The sequence below is a fragment of the Corvus cornix genome, chromosome 8 (assembly GCF_000738735.6).
Source record: "Corvus cornix cornix isolate S_Up_H32 chromosome 8, ASM73873v5, whole genome shotgun sequence".
NCBI lineage: Eukaryota > Metazoa > Chordata > Aves > Passeriformes > Corvidae > Corvus > Corvus cornix.
In genome coordinates this window covers 17,189,536-17,203,039 of record NC_046338.1, presented here as the reverse complement: position 1 = coordinate 17,203,039, position 13,504 = coordinate 17,189,536, and the positions used below count along the sequence as shown (strand labels likewise).

Below are 13,504 nucleotides of genomic sequence, written 5' to 3'. Positions count from 1 at the left end.
ATTACTAATTATTTTTTGTTCAATATGAGGGTTTTACTGGTTTATATCTGACAATGACTGAGTTTATATAACTCCTCAAACACTCTTGCTGTACTACAACATTGTTTGCAGAATGATCAGCTGTGGGACATGTCTGTTTGCAAGCTTTTCTGAGGCTGGGGATTGTGAGGTTTCTGAACACTGACTCATAACAGATAACTCTTTGGGAGTTTGTGAAAGACCGTGTGTCTCCAGACCTAAGACAGGTGAAATAACAAGAGATGATGTTGGTAGTTTTATTTTGGAGGTCTGGATAGGTGCTGACTAAACTTGCCTGTTTCAGTTGGCAGCCAGGGAGGACATTAGAAAGCACAGATAAAATAAATATTGTCAGATTCCAAGTGCTGGAGCATTTTTCAGTTGATATTGTCATTCTTATTTGCCCTGATATCTTTGATTAACTTGAAAATTACTAGCAAATAAACTTGATTTCCTAGCCAACAGCTATGATCATTATTTTTTCTATGTGGCATCTGTGAGAGTTGAGACTCAAGTGTAGCATTTTGTTTGTTTGGGTCCTTTTTCTTCTAAGACAAGTATGTAGTAGCAAATTGCTTTGACTTTTGTTTATCGGGGAATCTATAACAACTGCTGTGTGAGCAATCCACATATGCCATGTCCTCATCGTGTGTAGTTACTTCTGCATTTTATCACTGCAGCTGCAGAACAGTGCTTTTGGAGTAAATGTGTTTTCTCCTGGTTGTTTGAGGAAGACTGGAATTCTGACATTTAAGGACAAATAGAAAATTTCCCATGAATCCACTTGTTTTGTCCCATTGTTTTCTTTGTTTTTGAAAGCCAAGCACATTTGAAAATGCTCTCAAGAACTGGCAAGTACACAACTCTTGGCATAATTAAGGCATGCAAGCTATAGCAGCACAGGTCTTGGGACCTGTGCCCCAGTTGTGTTCCTCCTCACTTATCTGTTCAGCTAGCTGCTTTTCTGGGTGTCTTTGCAGGTGAAAAGATGCACCTGTACATACTCCCCCCCTTCAGAATGCAGAAGTCAAGGATGGCTATGGAAGGCCACAGCAGTGTGTGATGTGTGCTGTGCTTCTTTCAGGACACTGGTGCTTCCAGACTTCATCCTACAGCTCAGTAAGCTCATTTCCAAAGTAGAAAGTATGAAAAGAAGTTTTGCAATGAGGAATCTAATCTACCTTAATGCAGAGTAACTCACAACCAATGGAGCTACTGTAGGCAGTCCTGTGAATTTTTCCTTCTTGCATCTTGTAGGCACATTCTCTGTTACCGCTTTGCATCAAGTATGTGCAAGGATGGGTTGTGCAAATAGTCAAACATGAAGACAAAGACCAATTTTCAATTTCACCTGAAGACAAAATAAAACTTTAGGAAAAGAATGTAATGACTCATACAAGAGTAATCACAGTTTAGGCAGGGCTGCCCAGCTACAGTCCCATTACTTAGCACGTAGGCATGCTACTAAGGAAATTACTGCCCTTTTTCTGGTTCTTAGTCATAAAAAAAATGACAAGCATGACACTACTTCCTATGTAACTACAGTGCCTAAAAATTTCCAAAGTTACTAGAATCAGCCAATAGAGACCATCTTATGTGTTAACAGATCAGAGTTTTTGGCATGGTTTTAAATGTCTTTTACCTGTACTGTGGAACGTGTGGTTTAGATAGAGAAGCAAGACATTTTCCTTTATGCAATGAGGAAAATAATAGTTTGCACTTCTGTAGCATCTTCCACTCGATAAGCTGATAGAGTACTATACAGTCTTCTCTGTGAAAAATAACTACCACAGTGATGTATGTTACAAAAATGTTAGTATATGTCATACAGGAAATAGGTGGGTCAGAATATTAGAACTGAATGTGGAATCCAGGTATGTCAACTCCTCTTTCTGTATTCTCACCCTAATGCCATTTTTCTTGCACTGGACATATTGGTGAGGCATTTTGGTGTCCAACATGAGATCACAGTCTGGTGTTCTTAGGTTCCTTTCCCCTCCCCCTGCTCCTTCCCTCCCTCTCCCAAGTATATTTTGAAGAAAGATTATGAGTGAAATATCCTATGGGAAATCTCCACAGATTGTTACTCGTGGCAGTGAAGTTCTGGAATCTGTCACTGTGCCTGAAATATTTCTGGTGCCTCTCTATCCTCAATACTTTTCACAACTGGCAAGACAAACACAGAGTGCCATCACCTTGTCAAGATTTGGTCGCTTTCTTAGTTTATCAGTAGCTCACTTCAAATGAAGGTCCAGTGTTTTTTTCTGGTTTTAATTGCTTCATTTAAAAAAAAAAAAAAAAAAAAAAGTCAGTTGCTGTGAGATATTTCAGATCTCTCAGATTGCAAAATTCAGTGTAATGGACAATGTGTAAGATGAGGTAGATGTCCTAATTCTACCCAGTACCCAGAGATGTGACTGTGGTAAATCATCCCGTGGAATTTTAATCCTGCTGCTGTCACTATTGGATGTTTAACTTGCTTAGTGTGAGAACACCATCACAGTTTCATTTATTTTTGATTATTGGCTTGATAATATACAGAGGTCCTGGAAGATACATAACGTGATCTTTAATTGCATTTGTCATTGAGCTATCTTAGGACCACAACTTCAGCAACATCATGAAGTCAGACTCTGAAGTAGATACATCAGAAGCAATTTATTAAAGCTAGTCCTGGTAAAAATGGAGGAAGATAATGAAAGGATTGAACTTTAGAGTGAAATGAAAATAGTGCATGAAGAGGATCTCCCAAAAGAGAACCACCATACAACTAGTAGGGATCAAATACTTGATGTCAAAATCAATTAAATATTTGGTTAGGCAGAAAATAATTTGCCTCTGGAAAGCTAATGCAAATGGGATAGCTGTGAATACGTTTGAAAAATGTTGACTTATGAGTTCTGATACGATGGGAATTGAAATTGCTTTGAACAACTGGAATAACTGTGGTAAAACCAGAGAAATGTTGGCCAGGCAGCCTGAAAGACTGAGCCAATGGGCAAGAGACAAACACGGCGTTAAAAAAAAAAAAAAAACCCACAAACAAAACCTGATCTAGACAGTGCTTTAAAAGTCAACTGAGTGTGCCTTGATTTGTATTAAAGCAAAAGCTCTGTGGCTGAGTCAATGGTACAGCTGAAGGTGCTTGAGGTAATTAGTTGAAAACGAAGGTTTTATCTATAATTATCTCATTTTTTTGAAGGTATACTTTACAAAAGGAGGATAAGTGGATAAGTGACCATCTGTTCTGTCAGTAGCTGCCGAATCTGTACAGCTATTTGACCCTTTGTTGTAGAAAATGCGTTTTATTCCACCAACCTGTTGCACAAATAACTTCACGCGACTTGGTAGGATGAGGGGGGCGTCTTCCAACACAAGTAAATTGTGTGTGCAAAGTGCGTAATAGGCTCTGAATCGTCTGTGAACAGGCTGGATTTAGCAAACTGTTAATTTTTGCTGTAGTGCTAATTTGAGAGGCGAAATTATGGAGCCTAAATTGTTAAATCGATGGAAAAGGGCATCGGGAGGTCACGGCCTGCCGGGGTCTGGCGCGCCGGGGGCTCGGGGAGACTCAGCCTGAGCGGCCCGGAGGGTGTGGCCGGGAGCCCTAACCCAGCCCGGGGCGCTGCGCAGCGGCCGGAGCCGCCTCCCGCCCCAGGTGAGGGGCGGCCGGGAGGGGCTCGTGTGGCAGGCGGGAGAGGCACGGAACTGCGGCCGGGCTGTGGCGGACCGGACAGCGAGCGATAAAGCGCTCGTAGAAGGCTCCGGTTGAGTCACCCTTAAGTTATCGCGAACTGCGCTTCTTTGGGGCGGGCTGGTGCTGGCTACGCGGCGGCTCCTACCGCGGCACGGCCAGACCTTGGGCTCTCCCGAGAGCGTCCCCGTTCGTTTTCTGGCAGCGCTCCGCACTGTTGTTGTTGTGGGACCGGCCTCCGGCCACCCCTCCCAGCTGCCCGCTCCGGCTCCGCGGCCCCGAGGGAGGGACGCGGGCCGGACACGCTGCCAGGAGATCGCCAGGACAGACGCTCCAGCCGATCCGCAGAAAGCCTGGAGAGAAGCAGCAGTGATCAGACCCGGTAACTGCGGGGACAGCGTTGACCTCTCGGGCAGAGAATGAAGAGCTGGTTTTGTGTGTGAGTGTGTGCGAGTGTCCCTGTGTCCCCACAGCGCTGTCGGGGCGGGGGGGAGCGCTGCCCCTGCCCGGGATGGCTTGCGGGCTGCTAGAAATGCCGTAGCTGTGACTGTGACGACTGAGACGTTGGCTCCAGTGCTTAGGTTTTATGGGAATTGAATCCATGGAAATCTGTTAAATAAGTGTAAAACCCTGGTGCGTACTCGAGATGCCGAGATACTTCCCTGAGTAGAGAGAAAAGAAACGCTGTTTTCTGTCCTTTTTTTTTTCTTTGCCTTTTGAAGAGGAGCGAAGCACTTCTTTCTGTCCGAATTTGTGGTTTCCGTAAGTTGGTTGCTAGTTCGAAATAGTAATGCTGAAAGGGTTTTTCAGTTAGTGTGTTGTTCTTTTCTTTCTTTTTTCTTTTTTTTTTTTTCTTTTGTAACATCGTGGGAACAGAGGAGGTCAAAATAAATTGCTTCCTTTACCAGAAAAGGAACAAAAGCTTGTATTTTGAAGAATTGGCTAACAAACACTTAGATTTGACTGTAACCTTGATAAAGTTCTCTGTTTCTGCCAGCAAAATGGGTAGAGAAGTTTATTTCAAGTCAGGGCTTCATACTGTTCAGGATTACTGAGCTAACTGATTGGGCACTTACGTTTAAGAGATAATTTCATGGCCAAATGAAGAAAGCTGTACTTATTATTGAATCATCTTCAATGATCACTTTTTCTTGGCATTTTTTATAGATATGAAGGCATTCTACATGTGAAAATTCATAAAGAGAAGTATGGGGTTTATCTGTTTCTCTCATCATGAGAAAAAGACATTTCAAAGATAATTTATCCTGGCCTGTGTGTATTCTGTTGTGTGAGAATAATAGTTAAAAATATCTTTTTTAATAAGCTGACTGATTACAGTGCAAGGATGTATAGGAGGAGACTGGAAATTGTATGACATACATAAAGAGAGAGAAGGAGAGCATGGACACTGTGATAGCACTTCAAGACCCTTTGGAAGCACTGACCTGACTAATCTTGTGGGGATGTTTGATGTTTGACAGACCCATGTTTTTTTCTGATAGTAGCTTAAAGCCTTTGAACTACTGCGTATGCTTTCTCAATCTATGTCTCTGTATCATAACAGGCTGTAGGTTCTTGAACCTTAATCTTCTCAAAGTCCTGTGACATGTTTGCTATAGAAGCTACTGCATCAGTTTCTCTTTTTCATAACAAAAGTAGAAAATACAGGTTGCAGAAAGCTGCTTCTCAGCCATTTGGGGGAGCAGAAATCCTTTCTTTTTTGTTACAATAATGAGGAATACTACACTGCTTCTAGGGGGACAACATGAAATCCACCTTGAATTTATAATGGCTACAGTTTTGATTGTATTTTTTCCTATGATATGTTAACTTCAGAGGCTTTTAAGTTATGCTTTTTCTGTTTCCCTTATTCTCTTACTTCACACAGAAAAAAAAAAATCTGGGGAAATTCATCTGCCTTTTTGTCCTGACCTTGACTTTCTTCACCATTAAGCATGTTCACTTTCATTTTTTTTCTGTGTGCATCTGCAAAGTGCATGCAAATACACCAAATAACTTAGCAGGGAGAAGAGAGTAATGGGTCTTCCAGTTGCTGAAATTTATTATTGCTGATTTCAAGGTGGGGAGGGGAGATGAGTGGGAGGAATTTGTGAGGAGATTTGATGTGGCAAAAGTAAGTAGAGTTTTCACAAAAGTTGATTCCGTCTTTTAAATACCTGCTAACAGTCAGCTGAGTATCTTAAACCATGTTCAAGCCCTCTTAGCCTCATAGCCTATATAATGGTAAAGATTGGTGATATGATAACTCCAGGTATAAATTCTAGAGATTTAGATCTAAGAAAGAGAATCACCCAAATAGCAGATCAATAAGGGTTTGAGAGAAATGTGGGTCTTATAATGTCCAAAACTGATTTAGATATAACTCTGAGTTTTGAAATAGCTTGAGAGTTTGATTTGGAACTCTGAAATTGCTTTTCTCTTTCCTTTTATGAGGTCTCTATTAGCATGAGCATATACAGCCTTGGATTGTTTGCTATGCCCTTCATGCATCTCTGAGGCTGAACTGAAGATTTCCCTTTCCCTCACTTCTCTTCCTCCAGTATATTGAAACAGCAAAGTAGAAGACCCTGCCATTGGTTGTGTTATGTTGTAGTATGGAAGGGGCACTTAATCCTATATCTGTGTCATTTTGAATGAACCATCAGAACACTTCCTCAGGCTGTGGGAACATCAGAAAGCTTTCATGAGGACAAGCTGAGCCAGAAAATTTGGATTTGAATCCCAAAGATGGCACAAGCAGAAGGATATTTAGTATGTTGTTTTAGGGAGGTGAAAGTTATTTGTTTCATTGTTCATGGTTCTTTCTTGTTTTGAGCAATAATGTGAAGAGATGCACACCCCACCTGTTTGGAATTGCCCACCACATACATATTTTATTCTATGTCCAATCTCATACTGTTATTCTAAATGCCATGTTGATTTTAGAGCCCTCTTCATTTGTATTTGCTCACCCTCATTCATAACAAAAACCTAGAATATGTCAGAAGTTACCTGGAAACCTTCATGCTTTCTAGTTCTCTGAGTTCACAATGTGACTCCTGACAATTCTGTTCCCATATATTCTTCCAAATTACAAACTGCAGAAAGAAAAGTGCCACTCTATGTATAAATACAAATTCATTTGCCATTTTTAACATTATATTGGCATGAGTCCATCTTGTTTGCACCTGGTTAGGGGAAATTTGTATGATTTCCAAAGTGCTCTGTTTTGTTAGGTGCTGCATTTTGACAAATAGGAATGTGTACAATTAAATTGCAGTTCCTTTTGAGCCATTGTTCTGTTACAATTTCTACCACTTCTATTGTTGATTGCATGATGGCAAATGTTCAAAGCACACTGTCTCTTAGGGAGTAAAATTTTCAGGGTTTCTATATCTAGTAAAGTCAAACATTCTTTGAATCATATACTAAAGTATTTGAGACATTCCAGAGTCTGCAGCTGAAGAGGCTCCCACTTTCCAGTGTTTATATTCAATACAAGAAAACAGTATGGATAGTTTGGCAGGACTTTTGTTACTGATCTGATTGTTGTAGTTCTCTGTTTACACTTATGTATGGTGGAAGCTAGCAGACCTGTTGTTCTCACTTTTGTTTGGGTTTTTTCGTTTGGTTTGGGTTTTTTATTTGTTTGGGTTTTGTTTTGTGGGGTTTTTTGTTTGTTTGGGATTTTTTGAGGGTTTTTTTTAAGAGGTTTTGCAGGGAGGATTGTTAGAAATATTATCAAAGCTTCTGCACGCATACTTGTGGCTAAGTGTATTGCAAGTTCTTGAGTGCAGGTATTTTTGTACTAACTGTGGAACTCTCCCTTGATTCCTCAAAACAAAACTCAGGTATGAATTTGAGGATTGTGGGTTGAATTTGTAAGTCACGTGAGTACTACTTAAAAGAAGCAATGATTAGGACAACTCTGGGAGTTTGGTTTTGATTCTTAAGGGCTTCTTAGAAGTAGGGGTGAAATGGAAAATGCTGTGCATCAGGGGGTCGTTAATTTGTTGAAAACTCTCAGACTGTTGGATTGAAAACTACTGGGCTGCTGTAAGAATTATCTTGTGGTTGGGTTAGGAGAGTGAATTCTCAGCTTTCTTTGTGGATCCTCAGACATGAAGTGGTTGACAGTTTAATGTCACAGTAAGCCTATTGTGGACTCATCAGCTGTTAAACCAAAGCTTTCAATGGTTACGTTTGTAACAGCTTGGGTTTGATACCTGCTTGCACGTAATGTCGTAATTTCAGCACAGCAGTGGTAACCTTGCGGGAAAGGCTAAGAGAAAATTTCTTACTGGATAACCTGAACTAAAACAGTTGGAATTCAGAGGTTTGGGGATGGTTTTTATATAAACCAATAAGAAAGTACAATAATTAAGCACAGACTCTCAGCAGCCCCTGAAAGGAGAACAAGATTTGTACAATATGAGCCAGCTAGCTTCCACTTTTTCAGATTCCATAAATGATGTTTCTTGCTTTTCTACAATGAATACACAAAGTTGAGTTTTAAATGATTGTATGAACTATAAGAAGTCTCTTTTTCCCTCTATTGTTGGAAATAATTTGTATCATTCTGTTCTAATAACAAAGCTGAATTTACAAGAAACAAGCTCAGTCAGTTTGTTTTAGCTAGAGGAGGTTTCAGCTTTGTGGTAAGCATTTGCATTTTAGATCTTCCTATCTGTGGACCAGTTCTTTTGCTTAGAACAATTATAATGCAAAGCTGACTTTACAGCAATTATTGTGAAATAATTATGTGATTTTTAGTACTAGCTGAAACTAGCAGAAACTGTGTCCTTCAACCACATCATAAATGGAGAGATGATTTACTACTTCATATCAAGGGCCTATGTGATAATTTATGGCAGATTTTTTGTGAGAGTGTATTTTGGTTTCTTTAGGATTTTGTATTTTATTTGGATCCACGTGACTAAAAATGTCAGTTCTTTGCTAACACCTCAAATCTTTTCTACTCTTTTCATCAAGAGATGTGACCAGAGTCAGCCGGGTTCTCCCTGGGCAGAAGTGCTATTTCCAGAGACTTTTCTGCTATAGTACATAGTACCTGTGCTCTGACAGAGGGTTGGCAAATGGAAGAATAAAAAAGAAAAAATTAATTACTGAGTATTTATTGTAGGACTTTCAATAAGGGAGAATTGGAAAGAGATTTGTTGTTGAAGTCTGAAAACCTTATCCAGCTGGCGAATATCTGCAGTGCAGCTGGCAGGAAAAAGCAGAATTTTTACATACTTTGAGATCAGCTTTAGCATTACTGTAAAACTAAGCCTGTTATGATAACCTCTGAGTAGAAGTAACAGTAGCTTCAGTGCAGAAACATTGTGATGGTAGCTGTGATGCTAAGGCTGGAGAAGGGAGTGGGTGGACTATAGAGGCACCTCTGTTTTCCTTGCAACACCTGTGCGTTCCCCAAACCAGGAGGAATTCTTATGTAGCTGTAAGCAGCTGACTTCCAGGCTCCTGGGCCTTCAGGGTGCTCATCTTATTTTTCAGCATGAAACTTGACCGCGGTCAGAACAGATTCCCTCTGTCCATAACTGTTATTTCCAAAAGTGCTTCTGCTTTCTGATTTCATATCAATCTCTGCAGCATCTGTGGCTGTTCCAGTTTCTGTGGGAAGCACCTGGTTGACTAACACCTAGGTTAAATAATACAGGACTGGTTGCGCTTTAGGTCAGGTGGTCTGTTCTGTTAGGCTTTTGCAGGCTAATATAACTGCATAGGATAAGGCAGCCTGTCTTCTGTAATACAAAACTATAAACTGAGCACAGGGCAGCATTTTTTGAGGAACAGAACAGTAATTTGTTAATGAGCCTGAAGTGTTTGTCTCACAAAGCTTTTTGCTCACGATAACAGAAAAACCTGTACTGTATGGCAGACTGTAATTGAGTGTACCAGAGACTGACAGCTATGCAAATCTCTCTGTCAACAACGATTTGAGCCAGCAGGCTGGGCATGCTGAAGAAGAGAATTCCAGTAATCTGCTCCTGCCCTTATCTCTTGGGTAGAGCCGTTTAGTTTACAGCCTGTTAGAAATATGTGACCAGTTATCTGCTAGATTTATTACTTGAGCAAGACTCCTTAGCAACAGTTTTTTCCTCACAGTGTGCCAGCTTCTGGGTTTAAAAACATATTCTTTCAAACCAAGCTGTAGTGTCCTTTATTTTTTGACAAAATGTTCTTAAAACTTTACTTGTTGTCAGTGATTCAAAGTTGATGTCTGAGTCTTCAGAGGATGTTAAAAAGCAAAAAAGAGGAACTCTGTGGATAAAAATGGAGAATTGTTCAGGGCCTGCTCTTGCACGTTTGTCCAGACTTGTTGTTTTTTGTAGTGACTTTTAACATGTATAAAGTTATACATATGTGCTTGATGTGCAGTTGAGAGCAGCATGACTGGATCTTGAGGTATCTGACTGCCTCAAAGCAAAGCAAAAGTTCAGTTTCAGATACCTTTGCTAGTCATGCTACTTAACTTCCTTTAAGTGGGGGCTTTCATGATTGATGCACACTAAGAAATCTTGGTTTTGTTTTTCCAGAATCAAAAATGATAGCTGCAGGAAAATTTTCAAGTATTCCTAGAAATGGCCCAGTGAACCACCAGTTCTCATTAGCTTCTTCCATGGACCTTTTGACCACAAAACCTTCACCAACTGAGCATCACTCAAACTCCTTTCAAGGCATCTCTATCCATGGCACTCTCCCCAGGAAGAAGAAGGGGACAGTTCCCACTCGGTCTTGTGATATGTTTAGCCACGTGGGAATGTTGCCTTACATGAGAACACGGCAGCAGCCACCTTTTGTACAGGATGTTATAGAAGAGTACCCTCCAGAAAATGGAAAGAGCGGCGAACTCCATGCCAGGTATGTTGTAAAACCTTAATTTGCATATGTTAGTTGCATAGGTATTATTACATATTCTTCTAAGCCTCTGAAGGCCCAGTTATAGATACAGCTGTTTACTATAACTCTTAAGTTTTCCCCCCAGTATTCAATTTAGGTCTTGATGGAAGATGTAAATAATTTTTAATGACTGTGTCTTCCCTCTGCATGTTTAAAAGGTATAATACTGCATGTACTATTCCCATGGAGAAAATTTTTTTAAGTCAGTGAATTGCTTTGATATCACCCTTTGCATTGTTGTAACAGAGCAATTTTAATCAAAAAGTCATAACTGCTCAAACTTGGTTTTGATTTGTATTCCATGCAATATGCATAGAGGGCTGAGGAAAAGGAGAGTGGTGTTCCAGCTGCCTCAAATCTAGAGCTGTGTGTAAGCCTTCTTCATGAAAGACTTACTGGAACCCCATGTACGCTGAGCTAATGACAAATTATCCCTATTTATTATTCCTGCCTGACTTTGTGGTTAACATATGCATAACTCTTGAGAAAAACCTATACTCTTACAGCTAACCTTTCTTTTGGGAATCTGTTATCATCACTGATATTTCATTGCTTACAAAAAGTAATTAATTTTGTAAATGTCCTTTTTTTTTGGTTTTGGTATTGACATCTATACAATGGGGAAAAAATTTCCAGCTAACAAAAGAAAAATTCAGTGTAATGCAGTGGATCACTTAGACATAGAAATGAGAGAATGTTTGGTTGCTTGGCTGATGGAGTTAAAGGCTGAGAAAATATATCCAAATTACGAGTTCTGAATTAGGATTTACAGTCTTGCTGTGTCCATCACTACAATTTTTTGGCTTTCAAGTCTTGTGAGTAAGCTTCTGTGTCTAGAGTGGGTTTTTTATGCTTTTTGCTTGTGCTTTATGGGATCAAGCTTTCTTCTCACCTAAAAAGAAGTCTTTCTTCTCTATACCCCATTCATTTTAAAAGAAGAAAGGATCTAAGTGGGTTTAGTACTCTTTTGTCACTGATCTCTGAGATGTACCTGCTTATATGAACTGGTGTTTAAAACATAATTTGCTTCTTTTATTTACATACTTTTAGAGAACGCAAGCAGCCTGGGGTGTTGCTGTGAAAAGAATATGGTGATATACCCTGAAGTTTTATTTTATATCTTCTTTTTCAAGAGCAGTTACTAAATATTATTTTCTTGAGAGACCAAATCCTACTGATACCTTGTCTTATGACATGAATATGACAACCTTGTCCTATAAAGAACACTTCGGCAAACCAGTAAGAGTACGAACAGAATGCTTGAGAGGAAAATGTCAGGAAGGTCTGCTGGTCAGAATGAAAACATAATGCTTTTGAATTAATACAGAGATTCAAAGATTGTTATTAATGCAGCCTGTGAATACAATTTGTGCCTATTGAGTCATAGCAGCAAAAAAGTGCTGTTCCTGTTTGATCTTTCAGTTACTTTGGTAAAATACACTCTGAATGCTATGCTAACAACTTCTAACAATTGGTTTCTTTAATTTTTACAATGGATCATTATGTGATCCATTGTAAAATGTTCTGCTCCATGACCTGGATGGACAGTTGTGTTAAAGCAGAAGACAATAGCAACTTGGCAGTCAGCAAATACATCACTTTCTGGATCTTCTTGCAATGACACTGCACTTTTCATTAGCTTACTTTAAAGGAAAATTGAGAGAGAAAGTCTGATTAGCCTGTGGTAAGCATTTTGCCATATATGCTAAGGTATTCATTCTAATGCTTACATTTACATTGAAATTACCTGGGCCTAATAGTGTAGGGGAGTCCATGCTTCCTTATTAGTGTTTTTTTACAAAAAAGCCCTGTTACTTCAGTGTAGGAATTTGTGAAACAGTGTAACATTACATGAATATTCTCATTCAGGAGTATATCAGTCTTTCATTGCTATAATGCTGTTTACAAAAACTGAACATGTGAGTACACATTTTAATGACACATTTTCAGGATGCACTGTGCAACCCAAGTGCTGTGTTTGATGCCAGTGGGCCAGAACTAATAGTCATTAGGATTGCAGTGTTCATGTGCACATGGATATGATTATTATCATGTCATTGTTTGTTTGATTAATTCTAATTTAAAAAACACTACTATGATAACATTTTTAATAATTCAAGGTAATACTTTCTTTAACATATGAATACACATCACATTATTTTGTGAAACAAAAAATAAGCCAGAGCGATGAGAATAGGAAAACAATAATGAGCTGTGTCATTCCCTAATGGAATTCTTCTGATTCTGAAATTCTTCTGATAACTTGGAGAAATTATATTGTCAGTTTTCAGTGCAATAAGATTGTGTTCTCTTCTTGGTTTGTGAATGTACATCTCTGCTAGTTAGTTAGTTCAAGGGGAAAAAAGTTTTCTTTCTTGAGAAAGCTTACATCTGAGTTTGAGTGTGTCTTGGAAATAATTAAATGGCCAAAATTAGAATCAGCTGAGCTCTTGAAAGGTAGTTTTATTAGCTAAAATAGAATTCACTCTTGAAAGTGAAGAACTTCACTTTTAAAAGAGAATTCTCATTTTAGCATGTAAAACTAAAGCTGCTTTTGTGTAATGATCTTTATTATCTGACATTGATAATTAAACCCAAATAAAGTTTAATTGTAATTTCTCCTTGACACGTGGTCCACGGGTTACCTTTATTGAGCTTTGCCTTGTATTATGATACCTTTATTTAAAAGAAAATTGTTCAAATTCCCATCACTGCTAGAAGCAGTAGCTTTTTCTTTTTTGGCCTGTGTCTTGTGGCTGCCATCAGCAAACCCAGAATTTCCAATGCACTTGGATGATCATAGTTCTTCATGAGTGACATTAAAGTTTAGCAGACTTGTGGCATTTTCATGCTTTTTCATAAATGCAG

At 39.2% G+C, this 13,504-nt stretch overlaps 1 protein-coding gene across 9 annotated transcripts in view; it reads left to right on the top strand.

Moving 5' to 3' along the window:
* BCAR3 (BCAR3 adaptor protein, NSP family member) overlaps positions 1-13,504 on the top strand; it is a 95,059-nt gene that overhangs the window by 33,231 nt on the left and 48,324 nt on the right. For 5 of the 9 annotated variants that reach the window (XM_010409126.4, XM_039556129.1, XM_010409125.4 and 2 more), the window contains one exon: positions 10,273-10,597. In XM_010409126.4, coding sequence (XP_010407428.1) covers positions 10,273-10,597 — 325 coding nt within the window. Of the gene's footprint in view, positions 1-3,694; positions 4,152-4,321; positions 4,346-4,451; positions 4,475-10,272; positions 10,598-13,504 lie in introns of those variants that run through there. The other 4 variants (XM_010409129.4, XM_010409130.4, XM_010409132.4 and 1 more) reach the window with 4 other exon arrangements.